The sequence below is a fragment of the Polypterus senegalus genome, unplaced genomic scaffold (assembly GCF_016835505.1).
Source record: "Polypterus senegalus isolate Bchr_013 unplaced genomic scaffold, ASM1683550v1 scaffold_3158, whole genome shotgun sequence".
Classification (NCBI taxonomy): Eukaryota; Metazoa; Chordata; class Cladistia; order Polypteriformes; family Polypteridae; genus Polypterus; species Polypterus senegalus.
Genome location: NW_024377699.1, coordinates 9,033 through 25,000, shown reverse-complemented (window position 1 = coordinate 25,000; position 15,968 = coordinate 9,033). Strand labels below are relative to the sequence as shown.

The window sequence follows — 15,968 nt, the reverse complement described above, 5'->3', positions numbered from 1 at the left end:
AGATGAGGTGACTCGGGCATCTGATCAGGATGCCTCCCTGGTGACGCCTCCTATGTCTCTCGGCTGGCCTGGGAATGTCTCGGGATTCCCCGGAAGAGCTAGAAGAAGTGGCTGGGGAGAGGGAAGTCTGGGCATCTCTGCTCAAGCTTCTGCCCCTGTGACCCGATCCTGGATAGGCGGAAGAGGATGGATGGATGGATGGATAGATGGATGGACTTGCATAAACAAAACAAGATAAGAATGAAGGTAAGTAAAACTGGAATCCCCTTTCCTTAAGATGAGTTCAGTTTCGAGAAGTTCCAAATTCAGCATAATGTGAATCAACCTGCACTAAGATAATACAGAATGTAAGTACAGATACAAAGTCACTTGGGAAAATTTTTGAACTCCTCATTGAAATTTACTGGTACTTTCACATGACAAATAATGGGAAAACAGTGATCTTAGCACCCTAACATTTGTCGTCTTTGTGAAAGACTCCCTTTTTTAAGACCCTTACTCACTAATCTTTTTTCATTTGTCTGTGGTAAAATTTTCATTGGAGCTCAATAAGAAAATAACAGACATGAAAACCAATTTAGGTCAAATATTAACAATCAACTTAAATTGTAACTCACTTCCCACTTATTTACCTTCAATCATCCTGTAAAAAAGTACCTAAACAAGTCATTATTTATTGATGCCCATGCAGGTGGGGTTAGAGGCATGAGAAATGTGGCAGCACTAAAACCAGACAAGATACATGGAAAAGGAGACAAATCAGACATTAAGACTAAGAACCTGGGGTTAGACCACTAGGCAACGAGCTTTCCTCCAGGCACACAGTGGACTGCAGCCTCTCGGCCACACAATCCATTGTTTCACGTTATTCAAAGTTCTTATGAGGCTAGAATAAAGAAAGAGGATGTCCAAAAAATTTTTTTTGAAAGAATATGAGTCTTTTCATCAAGAGGGATTTAGAAGAAAAAATATTCCAGGCAAAAATAAATTAATAGCAGAGATAATAGAAAAGAGGCAGTTAGAGAGAGCAGGCTTAAAACCATAAGTTCACTGACAGTCCCTCAACATGTGAAGAAAGTGACACATACAACATGGGCCTAACTGCAAGGGAGGTACTGTCAATGCATGGAAGATCAAGGAAGAGGGTAACAGTTTAAAAATAGACATCAGATATAGGAGTAAGATTTCTGTTTAAAGTGAATGACTGAGAAGAGGGCTAAATGGGTTTAATGAAGATTGTGTAATTGGGGGCTGTTCTTGTTTTTGAACCTTCCTTAATTTCACAAAGAAACCATTTCTTTTTCTTTTGTCCAGATACATGATGCAGTGGCCTGGAGGTCGGATACTACAGCGACATGAGCTTGATGCCTTTTTAGCTCAAGCCGTCTCCAGCCAGCTGTATGAGCTTGATCAGTTGCAGGAGCTTAAGGTAGGGAACACTTCCACTTTTTTAACAGCAATTTAAGCTCATTTGTAATGATTTTCAAAGACTTGGTATCGTTTTCAGTGCCCTCATACAAACTTTTTTTAATTTATGAAATGCTTATTGTAAGCTAAAATTTTTCTTAATTATACATCTTCTCAATCTCTTTGAAGACCTTTAGTGTAACAGCATGTATGTTGTTTTTAAGCGATGTTTGTTTTAACTGAGTCCCTTTTTTGTTTTGCAGATTGATAAGTTGGATTCTCGTGGTGTGCAGCTAGCTGCTTTATTCATGAGTGGAGTTGACACTGCTCTGTTTGTAAATGATGCTTGTGGGCAGCCCATTCCCTGGGAGCACTGCTGTCCATGGATCTACTTTGATGGGAAACTATTTCAGAGCAAACTCTCCCGAGCAAGTAGGGAAAGGTTACCTCTTCTTGAGCTTTGTGATGGCCAAGTAAGTCAATTGGTGATATTCTTTTGGCATTATATTTCACATATTTTTTCTTAGGTTTAAATTAAGTAACGCCAATAAACAAAACATTCTGTTGGCCGTTATGTAGGTGCCGTTAGAAATTAATTGCATCTGAGTTCAAGTGAACAACTAGTTTGTCTGTTGTAGATACCAAGTGATGAACTCCATAAAGTACCTTCTCATTATCATATACTCTTTAAAGAAATACTCTAGTCAAAAATGATGTATTTTTTATGTTGCTTACAAATCGTTTAAAAATCTTTCGCTATATGATACGTGTGAAGTATGCCACACACCGACACGTGTCAACTTCACACTCTTAGTAATCAAATTTTTACGGTTGACTTTTTTGTGAATTCCCTATGTAATAAACTTGTTATAGCGTAATGAAAATTGCATAATTAGATCTGGACAACCCTATATAGATATTCCATACATACATACATACATACATACAGGTCCTTCTCAAAAAATTAGCATATTGTGATAAAGTTCATTATTTTCTGTAATGTACTGATAAACATTAGACTTTCATATATTTTAGATTCATTACACACACCTTAGGTAGTTCAAGCCTTTTATTGTTTTAATATTGCTGATTTTGGCATACAGCTCATGAAAACCCAAAATTCCTATCTCAAAAAATTAGCAGTGTCACATCAATACGTGTCATTGCCAGAAGGTTTGCTGTGTCTCCCTGCACAGTCTCAAGGGCATGAAGAAGATTCTAGGAGACAAGCAGTTACTCTAGGAGAGCTCTAGAGGGCCATAGAAGGTCCATAACCCATCAGCAGGACCAGTATCTGCTCCTTTGGGCAAGGAGGAACAGGATGAGCACTGCCAGAGCCCTACAAAATGACCTTCAGCAGGCCACTGGTGTGAATGTCTCTGACCAAACAACCAGCAAGACTTCATGACGGTGACCCAAGGGCCCCATGTCCTCTAATGGGCCCTGAGCTCACTGCCCAGCAGCATGCAGCTCGATTGGCATTTGCCATAGAATACCAGAATTGGCAGATGCACCACTGGTGCCCTGTGCTTTTTACAGATGAGAGCAGGTTCACCCTGAGCACGTGACAGAAGTGAAAGGGTCTGGAGAAGCCATGGAGAACATTATGCTGCCTGTAACATCATTCAGCATGAGCAGTTTGGTGGTGGGTTAATGATTGTCTGGGGAGGCATATCCATGGAGGGTCACACAGACTGCTACAGGCTTGACAAAGGCACCTTGGCTGCCATTAGGTATCAGGATGAAATCCTTGGACCCATTGTCAGACCCTATGCTGGTACAGTGGCTCCTGGTGCACGACAATTCCTGGCCTCATGTGGTGAGAGTATGCAGGCAGTTCCTGGAGGATGAAGGAATTGATACTTTCACAAGATATACCAACAGTGAGATGTTAACATTTCAATATTGTGTATAGTTTAATATCCTGCATATGTTAAAATTTAGATGCTGCTAAACGCTGTGAGCCATAAACATTTTCTCCTCTGTCCACAGGTTGAACAAGCAGCTAAAGTAGAGAAAATGAGGCAGGCAATATTGGAAGGGCTTAACTTGAATCGTCAACCTCCACCTCCACCTCCACTGCCACCTCCAGCCTTCATGCCCACTATGGTGCCACCTTTCTACCCAGTTCCTTTGTATCCTCGACCTCTAAGTAATGTAACCCCTAACCACCAACGCAGTCGTGCATTTCCAGGTAAGATTTTTGTTTTTAAGTGTAGAAATTAAATTACTACTGTAGAAATTAATTTAATTACTGCTTGTAATTAAAATGGGTAAAGTCTGTTCTATTTCCATGCTTTATGCAGATATTTTGATGGATTGCCATTGAAATTTATTGGATGGGAAAAATAGTGGAGATAGATATGCTTGAGTTTTTGCAAGACTAGGAAAAAATGGCGGCTGGTATAGTGCCTTTCATATGTATCTGTATCTATTTGGTAATTCCATATGCTCTTGTTTTCATTATCATAGTGGCAATGCACATCTTGGCCTGTCTAGTACCAGACCCATAGGACAAATTCAGGCTAAAATGTATTATACCCTTTCTTATGCTGCCCAGTCTAATTCCAGCTTTCCCATTTCCTGTACTGCAGAACGTCAGTCTGTGACATCCACAGTCCTCATAACTTGCCCTATCGATGTGGAAAAGAACAGGTGCACCTACCACACAAGGTTTATACTATACCTATCTCTAAATTGCCCAATCATCTGTCAACCTGCCCAGTTCCCCATTCTGCAAAAACCCACACCCACCACCAAAGTCTTCCAATAACGTGGACTTCCATCAGTCCTATACCATATCCATAGCATAAGTCCAGTCCAAATCTTATTCCATAAGATGTATTCCATATATCCACATTATACAATCACTAGTCCTCAGATTTTTCTCAAGTCTTGCATCCCTTTTTATCATTTACCACACCTACATAGTCATTTCCACCCTAACTTTATTCTACACTTGCTGCCAGTATGCCCAGTTCTATGCAGGTTTGCCAGGCTTACCTCACAAGTACACATTGTAAGATCCATAGACGCCCCACATCTTATAACATGACTCGGCCTGACAACCTGTCTTGTACTACACCCACAGGAAGGTACAGCCTAAATCTTATTCTGCATTACGATCAGAATACCCATGTTTCCTTAAACATAAATTTTGCCCTCCTTCAGGCCCATAAAGCCTGCTAAAAATGTAGCCACATACTAATGTCTAGATCAGTGTTTTTCAACCTTTTTTTCTATAGTGGTACAATTTTTGTAACCAAAGTCATCCAAAGGCACATCACTATTCTACTCACCACAAACACATTCTATCTTGTACGTGTGCTCAACTGCCCAAACGGATGGGACTGCTGGAGAAGCCAGTAAAAGAGGAGCTCTGAGATCAGTGTTCGCAGACATGGCACTTAATGAGCACTTTGGTGGCATTTCCAAGCTGCTTTGCCCACCTCTCCCTTGCTGGCAGCCACACTCCAAGGGCTGATGGACTCTAGCAGTCTGTATCACATCTGAAGTGCTCTATAAATGGCGATTGCTGAGCTGCTTTTATGCCAGCTTCTCAAGGTAGGCCTATTCAGCGGAGCATGACTCTTATCAGGTTAAGACCCAAGTGCACTACACTATTATTTCCGTGGCACACACCACTGTGCCACAGTACAATGGTTGAAAAATACTCGTCTAGATGACTGTGGCTACTTTTGTGCCGCCTGCAATTTTAGAAAGATGATTTAGGTCCACAACTCTTTGACGCTTTGAAACTGTAAACAGGGAAACCAAAAAAGGTATTACTTACACCACATTAATGGCAGGTGTGAACATGAAATAGTCTGACAGTTGTCCAATTAAATTAAATTAAAAAAAAATTAAATACTAATACAATGCCAATAAATGTGGGAGTGTCAAGGGCACAGAGAACTGCATCAGAAAAATCTAAAAGCAGCCAATTGAAGGGCAGCCTCAAGTCATCTGCTTACACTCTCAATTGGCCAGTGCCCTTCACTCAGGAAGTCTAGGTATTCACACAGAAATTAAACAAGAACAAATCGGATGCAGTTTTTACTGGATGTTGACATGTGCTGACACCAGGCATGTTGTGCAAAAAAAAAAAAAACAGATTTCATGATTATTTTGTATTGCCTAATTTAGGTAGAGTTTTTAAGATATTTCGGTGCTGTGCCACATTGGCCCACATTACAAACCACCACTATTAGGAAGGAACTTCCTGATGTAGGAGTACTGTCTTAATTTTGCATCTGTAGAGCCTTTTTCTCTGCATCTGTCTTCTCCAATGTCTGGTGTTCTTGTTACAAAGGCTGGTCTCTTAATTTTTAGGTTTGTTACAGAAACAGATAATGTCTCTAAATGCAGTACTAATGTTACTAAAAACATTAGGATATGTAAGCTTTTATGTAATACCCCAACCTCTTAAACTATCTGTACTTGTCGTTCAAATTGTGACTTTACTGAGTATGATAGAATAAAGTCATAAAAACTGTGATTTAGGCTGAAACTCAAAAAATTTAAGAAAAAATGTAAACTGAGCAAAACCCATTCCATATTTTTTCTTTATTCGAATGGTCATGGCATCAGAGGCTCATAGGACAAAGTTCACTGCTTCTCTTTTAATTAAATTCTGTGTGTACCATTTATATTCTAAGGATTATTTCATTACTGAATGCAAAACAAAAGGATAATTGTTAGCTTTATATTTTTTTTGTTATTTCTTTCACAGGGGTTCAGGCTATTCCTCCTCAAGGTGGGAAGCTAGAGATTGCTGGAATGGTTGTAGGTCAATGGGCTGGGAACAAACCTATTAGAGGGCGTGGTGGATTCAACATGCAAGTTGTTTCAGTTGGAGGAGGCAAAGGGTATGAAGCATTTTATGAAACATATTAAAAGTACTAAATATTCCTGCATCCCTAATTTGAGTAGTTTCTAAAATTCCTAAACACAAAGGCATTTCTTGTGCTCTCTGTTTTCATAAAATATCAACATTAGTTTATTCCAAACATGGGACCGTGTGGGGAGAGCTATCAAACAAAAGGAATTGTACTTCTTAACCATAGGATCACTCTCAGTAGTCCTCGCTCTGACCTATATATTGGCAAACCTATAACTCCTTATATGATCTGATCATTTTCTGTCTTAGACTAATTAATTAATTAAATGCACATTTGTTTTAAAATGAATTAAAAAAATTATTACATGTGTATGTTAAGTTTGCATTCTTTTCTTTAAAGAGTCCCAGTTGCGCTAAACAGGCTCTTTTCTAAATTGACTGCTACAGCTAACCACTTCATGTGTTAGTCTGACCTATGATGGACTAGAATTCTGTTGTCCTTAAAGTTCTTTTCATAGGTTAGGTATAGATAGGTTACAAATTCATTGTTGGTATGAGCTGTAGTCCTCATGGTGATTGGTATAAATCTTTATGGTTAGTTTTACTAGACAAAAGAATGTTTAAAATGCATTCATCAACTTTGAAAACATTATTTAACATTAACTAATACAAATTAATTCTAGATTGAATATGGTATGTTAGTAACTGTTTCATTATATGGCTTTAAATCCTTAATTTTTTTTTTTTTTTTTTACTTAAACCTCTCCTACACCCAAAACCAAACCCTGTATCTGTGTTTTTTGAACACTGGAGGCATCTTGGGGGATGGAGCACTGGCTCTGCATATACAGTATATACATTCATACATGCTAGGATAGAATGTCTCAGATCTTTTCTCCTGCAACCCCTTGTAACATACTGTATAAGTTGCAGTTCTCTACTTGGCCCATCCTCATAGCACCTAGAATGTTAATTGCAGTGTGAAAATTGTTCTCCACTTCAAGATGTGAGTGTTTTTTTGTTTGTTTTTTTCAAGTAAGCAAGGGCATTTTTTTTTCTTGAAATATGTTGATGTGAATGGAGTTGGTATATCATTTCTTGTTATAACAGCTCTGGAAACAGATTTCCACTAATAACATTGAGTGAAAGGCAGGCTTTAGTGCTCAGTCCCAGGATGAGTCCAGGAGTGAATCCTTTACAGTGGTTCTCCTTAGAAAAACAGTACCTTGTGGCATTCCAGGCATTGTGATAGGCTTACAAAATATATGCAAAATGTCAAATGTCCTTTGCTTGCACATGATTATGATGCAAACAAGAAAAACTTGGGGAAATGGCTGAGAACGTTATTTGAATAAGAGAAGTGTGCAGCAGCAAGCCTGACAATTAAACAGCTATAGCAAACTTCAGATGTCCATGAACATTCTGACATTGTTTTGTATATATGTTTAGCTGGTTGGCAGTTCTACAGAAAAAAAGTTAAACTCATTATTACTGTTATTGAACATTAAAAGCAACAAAATCTATTAAATGGGTTCTGATGCAAATAAATTCAGAGTAATCAGAAAAAAACACCGGCTTAAACATACAGCATGATTTGACAGAAGTAAACCAGAGACACCCATTGCCTCCTCTATGATATAGTAGTCTATGTGTATCTTTATACAGTATTTAGCTTTATTAGTGGCAGATATACTGGAAGCCTTTGTTGCTGTTTAGGATTTAAGCAAGGGTGAGTCTGATTGTTCATTTAATGGCACACCCATACAGTTTATTTGGAGAAGACATTTAGACTAACTCTACACATAGGGTGGCAGTTTTCTTTAGATTTTTTTTGCCAACAATATTTTGGAAGCATGAATGTAGGTAAAATGCACAAAATATCTGCTTGTCTTACATGGGCAGTTTAAATCTTAAGTTTATATTCATGTTCAGTTTACCTAGCTGAGCTAATTTAGCAGTCTCTTTTGTAAAGCTAGTACATACAGAGGTTATACTTGTTAGACCCCTTTTTCAACCTTCACTATTTATTGACTGATATGTCAGCTTTGCCATAGATGGGATTATATTTTTGTGAGGAAGAAAAACAGAATGTACTTTCCAGGAGCATCCTGAACAAATTATATAAAGAAATTTTATCTTAATTAAAGTAGAACAAAAAGATAATATTTTTTGAAAAAGATAACCCAGTTTTGAGATTATTTCTTCAGATAATTTCTTAACTTCTCAGAAACACCATATAGGCTCACACTTAGGACTTTCATCTAGTTAAGTGTGTACCAACTCATGATTAGACAGTAAAAGATTTTTAATGAAAACAATCAGAAGATGAGATGTGGTCAAGGAAGTGGGCAGATCGAAACCAGAAAAGACAGCCAACCAGTTCTCAAGCTTAAAATGCTATGCCAAAAACAAAGTCTTTTAACAAGAAAAATATTAGTAAATACACAGGAATAGAGAAATCAAAATAATGCAACGTACACCAACATGACAATCCTAATATCAGATACTCGAGTAGAAAACACTATTGTTTGTGCCAGTACTCTGTTTGACATTACATACATGTGCATCTATACATAATATCCATCCATCCATTATCCTAACTACAGGGTCACGGGGGGTCTGCTGGAGCCAATCCCAGCCAACACAGGGCGCAAGGCAGGAAACAAACCCTGGGCAGGGCGCCAGCCCACCGTAGTATATACAATATGACTTTATGATAACACTTTATCAAAATGAAACATTATAAATGTTGCATAATTTAAGAAATAGATCTAAAAATCATAATCCTTGAGGTCCAAAACCACAATTTTCAGTTATGACATATACTCACATTGAAGAATTAAAAACAGAAAATAGCACATTATAAAAATTGGATATGAAATAATGAACACTCTTACAAGCGTTTTTTAAAATAACTGTTTGATGCAGAAGCAGTTTCTGCAAAGTGTACATGTACTTTGTTGCTCTTCAAATGCTGCTTTTCAAATGGTTTTAACCTCACCAACCCTCCCAGATGGCAATCGCTCCCTAAAGGTTACTAGGTTATGGTCAGTGCTTTAATGTGTTTGCACACATGATGTGTAGCTGATCTTTATAAATTACTTTCATCTTGTATTGCTGGGCAGCTTGATTCACATCTTAGCCAGTCAGTGTTGTAGCCTTTTCAGCATTATGTGTACCTCGGGGGTGGGGGAAACAATCCAAAAATGTTTATATATATTAAAAAAAAAAAAAAAATTCTACAACATAAAATGTTAAGTGTAACAAACATGTAAATATAAAAACATCAATAAGAATATAGTATAGCTAGTGTCCACTGCTGTACTGATGCAGGTTTTTAGTACACGTCCTTTATGTGATATGTTTTGAGACAGCCACCAACATACAGCCCAATGTTGCTGTCAGTACAGTACAACATGTGTTTCTTTGCACACTTTATTTTTACCTGTTACTTGCATAAAAGAGGGTAAAATAAATGTCAGTACCTGACATGTGCTCTTTCTGTTATTGTAGGCTACCATATCGCAAGACTTATGACTTCCACATTTCCCTTGACATGAACATTGACAGTTAGCATTGTGAGCAGTGCTTGGGGAGCTAACATCTTGCTTGTCCTTGCAGTCGATTGCCCTTTTGTCATACTGCTACTGTCACAGTGAAACTTCACAGGACTAAATTCACCAGGCATATCACTGCGGTTTGGTTGTACAGTGTCATATCATGTATCAGTTTCACTTTCCATGTCAGCGTCTGATGACCAAAGCACATGTTCATCATTAATGCTTGATTTGATAAATAGTTAATTTTAATTGCATCCTAAAATTTTCTTTACGGCTTTATTTGCCATTGTTTTTTGTTGGTGGCTTTGTCCCACTGATGAATATACATACCTTAGAGCTATGATATAGCGGCAGAAAGCATAGTTTGTTTTTTTTTTTTTGGCATGATGATATTTCATTCACTAGATGGTAGAATATAAAATACTGTCCCGTGACTTGCTTGGGCTTAACATCATAAAGCATATCGTTACGCATCACCCTTAGCTTGACTCGGGTTTCACTGTAATTGTATGGCCGTTTTCTGATCCTGTTGTTTGTTTATTTTTATCTGTTTTGTATTGGAGTTAATAATACTTTAATACTTTAGATCATGGTCTGCAGAGTCATTTCTAAATGACCTTTTCAAATTAAGTACTAAGCATGCAACTAATGATGGGTGTGAAAATAAGCAAATGGTGGAATTTGAAGAAACATCTTTTATAGATTGGCAGAATAAAATTATTAAAGTGACCAGGTGCTACTGATGCACTGTTCACTGTTACATCCCACTGCTATACTTAGGAGTCATGTCCCTTTATACAGCACACTGTCACCCTTCCCTTTTGTTCCACGCTTTGAGAACCATTGTGATAAGAGCATGTCAAAATGAACAATTTAAAATGAACTTTGAGTCTGCTTGACAGACTTTGTGGTTGTAGCAAGTATGCTTGAGTTAGATGTTAACTTGGGTAAGATTTATATATTTTTTTTAATAATTTCTATTTTGCAGATCTGTTAAAGAACAAAATATGTGTCAGTGTATTTGCAATGCAATCAGGCTTATTTAGTGCATGTAGAACAGGTTCTACTGAAGAATTATTTGAGCCAGGTTCAATACAAGTTAACTATAGCTAGTGTTTCTAAAGAAAGATCTACAGAGATTATATTAACTTGTTTATCATCTTTTGCATGATCCATAAATTTAAACTCTTTCAAACTCTTCATTTGATAATGTGGATGCATCGTCTTAGATTGAATAATTTTAACTTTAAATATTTCTAAATAAGTTATTGTAAATGCAATTTTTCTCTCTCTCTCTTGTATTGTAAAAAGACGGGGAAAAGATATGACTGGAAAATCACGGGGCAGCAAAAAAGTTCCCACCGTCAGAGCACAGGTAGTATAAACTTTTTTTCCTCTCTCTTACCTTTAATACTCTTTCTGTGTTTATAAGTTTCTGTCTGTGGACTACAGCTGCATATAGCACACACTGGATCAGTCCCTGATATAGTCATTTATTAAGTTACAATTCAAGTATTGGATGTTGCTGTTATCCTTATTTCAGGAAACAAGATTATAACAATATAATTGGTCTTGGGAAAGACATGGACTTGTGGCCGGAGAATAATTTTAACAGTAACCATCTTTTCTTTAAGTATTTTTAACGTTTATGAGAAATATTCAGTCTGTAAGTGTACCAGGGTGTAGCTTTTTATATTTTTCAATTTGGTGGCAGGCTGTAGATTCACCCTAAGCTGTAATCAAGTATTGAAGAAGAACAGACCTTTAACCAGCTACCTTACACCAGGATAAACTAGAATACCTTTGAATTGCCTTTTATCTGTTACAGCTGCATTCTCGTTTGCTAGACAACTAACTCATTTTCTGATACGCTTTAGGAAGTACTCTGACTTGGGTATTAAGGGTTTATGTGAGCAGTGATCAAAACGTTTTGATCTTGAAACTGAAAGTGACATTTGATACCAGTAATTTTTCTTTTTTTTTTATATCTTGTGGCCAATTATGATAAAATATGTGAACTACAAAGTTGTAGCATTTGTGGTTTGTAGTGTATGTTATTAGTTTCAGAACTAAGTTGACACTGATGCCAAAAGGTGCAAAATCAAACATTTTGGCATAATTCATTTTCTAACATTAGAGAACAGACCTTATCCACTTATACACACACCATATTTTGTGTATGTTGCAAAACCCCATAAGTCAATCAAAAGCAATGGTATTTTTACATACCCAAGATTGTTTTCTTCCAAATAAATCTTAAGTTTCCATGTTGTCTGCTCTATTTCATTACTAACATATTGTATGTGATTTCCACATGTATATGCCAAGGTAAGCAGCACATCAGAGCTGAGTGAATCTACTTTTATCAAAGATCCCTCCAATGTCGAGCCCCATACAGTTACTAATAACCATTGGGTAGCCAAAGTTCACAGCATTCCAGTGACGGTTAGTTGTCTACCGTATAATTGGTCAGTTGTTTTACATGTCAGAGCTGTACGAATAAGGCAGGAAATAAATTGCTTGTGTGACAGCTCATCATTACACACTGTTACACCCAAGGCATGAGTCAGATTCTGATCACAATTTTCACTGCATTGGGAATGACACGTATGCTGAAGGTGTTGATGCTATGCTTGATATACAACTATTACTAATAGTGTAACTTTGAAGCATCACAGTGTGCATTTTTACAGATCAAGTGTCATGGGTTCCATTACCATTCCTGGATGCTGCCTGCCCCACGTTCTCCCTATGTTAGTTAGTGTTCTTTCAATTTCAACTTATGAGCACCTGTGCTATTAGTTAACATACCGGTGAGTACTGTCAAGCAGTACCTGTGCCTTTCAAAAATCTCGATCAAAAGGTGGGTCCTCAGTTGAATGTCACTGTATCGTGCTGCTGTGTCGCTGGGTTACAAGCATGGGTATGTGGGTGTTTTGAAGTCTTTTCTACTGTACACCGGCCCCCGCAGAAACAAGTGCAATTAGAAAGTCAAAGAGTGGCCTTGCTGGGTTGAAGAGAACACAGTCAGATATGGGATAAAAAAAAATCTTACATAGTTCTGTCAATCCCTTCAATATCTTTGGTGGGGTCAGGGTGTTTTGAGGGAGGATAGTGGGGGCAGATTATACTTTGAAAAAGTTGCATAGCAACCAAGCATAAGTCACCTTTGACCCAAAAGTGGCTGAGAAACACTGGTTTGGTATATTTGTGATTTGGGTGAGCAGCTATGGAGCCTTGTCCAAGGCTGTTTCTTGCCCTGTACCCAGGGCAGCCAGCAAGGTCATTGAAAATGTATGTTTGTTCTAAGTTCCATTTTTTTGTTTTGTTTAATTGATATTGATGTAAACAAAGGTTTTTAATCATATACTGTAATTACGTTCTTTCTACTGTAGTATGTAATTTAGGAGCAATAATGCCAAAAAACTCTTATGGGAATAAGAGGTTAATTCATACCTAGTTAATCTTTATCAGGACCACCACTGTGATGTATGAAAGTCATGTTAGCAGAATGTCTCTTAAGTCATAATGAAGAATCAAAGAATGACATTATTTGAGATTGCAGACAATTCAGAAATTAGTTGTCAAGTCATTTGGCTACGTTGTTCATTAACATCTTAAATTGAGGAATGTCTGTGCATAATGGATGTGCTGATTGCACTCAATTCACAGCAGTAGCATTGCAGGTGGATCATAGCTTTTCCTGGACGACATCCCCAACCCACTCTCTGACAATCGTGCTTGATTCACCAGGAAGGAAAAGTATTGACGATTGTGCTTGTTTCATCTTAACACTGGTGATCACGAGGGAAAGCTCTATGAATAGTATAAACAAGTGTATCTGTGTTCTCTTGGATTATGTTAAAAAAAATTACTTGGATTTATTAGTTTTTCTGTTAATAGATCGGGTTGAAAACGTTTTGATCACTGTACATAAAAATTAAATTCACAAATATTTTGCTTATTAATTTTACATACGACATTTGTTCTTAGGCAGGGATATTTTCCATAGATCAACACTTTGTCATGTTATAGGGGCACGCTACTTTTGCATTACATTCATTTTGATAGTGTGTCCCACTTTTCTGATTTCAGCTTGGTTCTCCGGGTCCCTCAAATGGAACCCCAAAAAATACAGATGGCTCCAAAGGTCGAAGCTCCACTGATGGAATTCAACAGCTAAATGGGAATACAACATTGGCAGCTGTGCCCCCTGCAGTCACAGAGGAAGAATCTCCACAGTCGCACCCTCATAATCGTGCCTTAACAGCTAAAGACAGTGAAGTTGGGGCTGACGGGCCTAGCAATGAAGGTGACCTGTCTGACTGTCAGGACAGTCGCCTTGGAGGGGCAAAGATGGCCCTGCAAAAAGAGGAATAATTAAACTGCAAAAAATACACAATGCAGCCAGGGTCTGGTGGGGGGGTATGAGCAGTGATGGAATAGTGAGACACAGGTGCTGAATATTACTGTTTTTAAAGGCTTGTTCCATATATTTTGGGCCTGATCAGGATGACTGGAATACTTTGCCAGAGTTGAGCTTTGGATGCTTAAAGGGTTTGTTAAGAGAGACATTTAAATATCCATAAGACATTCCTTGGAACAAAGCACTGCTTTTAATCTCTCTTCTTATGCCACCTCACCATCCCACATTCCCACCTCCCCACTTAGGCAAGTTCTTGCTTACTAAACTTAAGCCATGAAAGCAGTGCCCTGTTCTGTCCAAAGCCAGTCAGGACCATGAAATATTGGCCTGTTAAATACTGCCTTCCAGCCTCCTGTACCTCACTCTGCCTTACTGCATTTCCTTCAACTGGCATAATGCTCACTCTTTCATGCTTGCCATTTTGTTTTACTGACATTCATAACTTAGTAGATCCCTGCACTTTTATGCAGAAGGTCTATGTTCCCACTCCTTAACTGCTCTTGTCCCCCTCTGTCTCTGGCTGATATGTGGTGTCCAGCGTTTTTAAGCGGGACATGGATTGTACGGGCAGATTTTTCCTGCCTTTGCTCTCGAATGTGAGTAACATGAAGGTGAAGTGTGTGCTGGTGTTAACTCTCCAGCTGCTGGCCAGTCCCAGGATCAAACCGAATACCTAAAACACATTATTCAGGGACTAGAAACTGCAGCTCAAGTCTTTAAATTGAGAAAAAAAAAAAGATTAAACAGATCATAAAGATAATTTTAAATGAATTGAATGAATTAGGGGGAGTGGGTGGGAAGGCTTCAGCCTTTTAGCAAAAGTTACTCCAGGCCAGGTTTTAGTCTTGAAAGATAAACCTACTACATATTAAGCATACTGAGTCCAGTAAAGAAGATCCATTTTGAATCTGAAAAGCGGACTGTTTTCAGTCCGCAGGCAACTGCATGCAGCCTTCAAAGGTTTGGACATTTTTTTTGTTCCTTCTCCATGGATTTGGTTTTCCTAACTTTATTATTTAGTCTTGAATCCTGTTCAGTTAAAACACAGACTTTCTCGTGTGACCAGATGGGCCGCGGTATTGTAGATTTACATGAAATATTACAAAGACCCAAACAATTTGACTCGGCCTTTTACGAAAACCAAAATGACTATCAAGGATTTACTTTCTCGTTCTTCTTTTCCATCTAGTATATTTAACAGCCTCCTAACACTGGCTTGTTGCTGTCCTTTAAAGTGCACACAACCTGTTAAGAATATTTACTTTCTTTCTTTTCTTAACCAGAGGAACTTGAATTAATGCACAGGTGTATATGTGGTAGGTTTGGTTTCTGAGCATATGCGTTAAGAATTTGTACACATGTGCTTAATGTATTTTGGTACTATTTTCAGGTGTTTTTTTTTTTTATATATAAACAGTCTTTAAAGTTAATCTGGTTTCTTGGGCAACTTTTGCTTCAGGCTATTGAAGACAATTGGAAAATGTCCTGTTTGCACCTTTTTGTGACTGTTAGTATACTAGTCCAAAATTTAAAGTTCTCTTTACGAAACATCAACCAAAAAGAACAAAAAGCTCCAGTACCTTGAGCAAGAGAAGCAAACACTTTGGCTGGCTGACTTGAGTTTGCCTTTTCTGATGCTACAGAAGATTGTGGGCATGGGTCACCTCCGGCCGTGGTGCTATCGCTTCTGACTACATCTCTGGCTCAAAGGAAAAACATGCTTTGTTTTGTTTTT

General features: G+C 37.9%; 1 protein-coding gene across 1 annotated transcript; it reads left to right on the top strand.

Moving 5' to 3' along the window:
* The first annotated feature begins 1,297 nt into the window (after positions 1–1,297).
* Positions 1,298–15,638, top strand: LOC120519382 (constitutive coactivator of PPAR-gamma-like protein 2). Its single transcript, XM_039742462.1, has 6 exons — positions 1,298–1,429; positions 1,671–1,880; positions 3,400–3,601; positions 6,140–6,275; positions 11,119–11,182; positions 13,903–15,638. The coding sequence occupies exons 1-6, from the start codon at positions 1,319–1,321 to the stop codon at positions 14,185–14,187; spliced, it is 1,008 nt and encodes a 335-aa protein (XP_039598396.1). The 5' UTR covers positions 1,298–1,318; the 3' UTR covers positions 14,188–15,638.
* Positions 15,639–15,968: the final 330 nt, after the last annotated feature.

Coding starts and splice junctions, on each gene's coding strand:
- LOC120519382 (XM_039742462.1), top strand. CDS start 1,319: ATGATGCAGTGGCCTGGAGGTCGGATACTACAGCGACATGAGCTTGAT. Junction 1,881..3,399: donor TTGAGCTTTGTGATGGCCAA/GTAAGTCAATTG, acceptor CTCTGTCCACAG/GTTGAACAAGCAGCTAAAGT. Junction 6,276..11,118: donor TCAGTTGGAGGAGGCAAAGG/GTATGAAGCATT, acceptor TATTGTAAAAAG/ACGGGGAAAAGATATGACTG.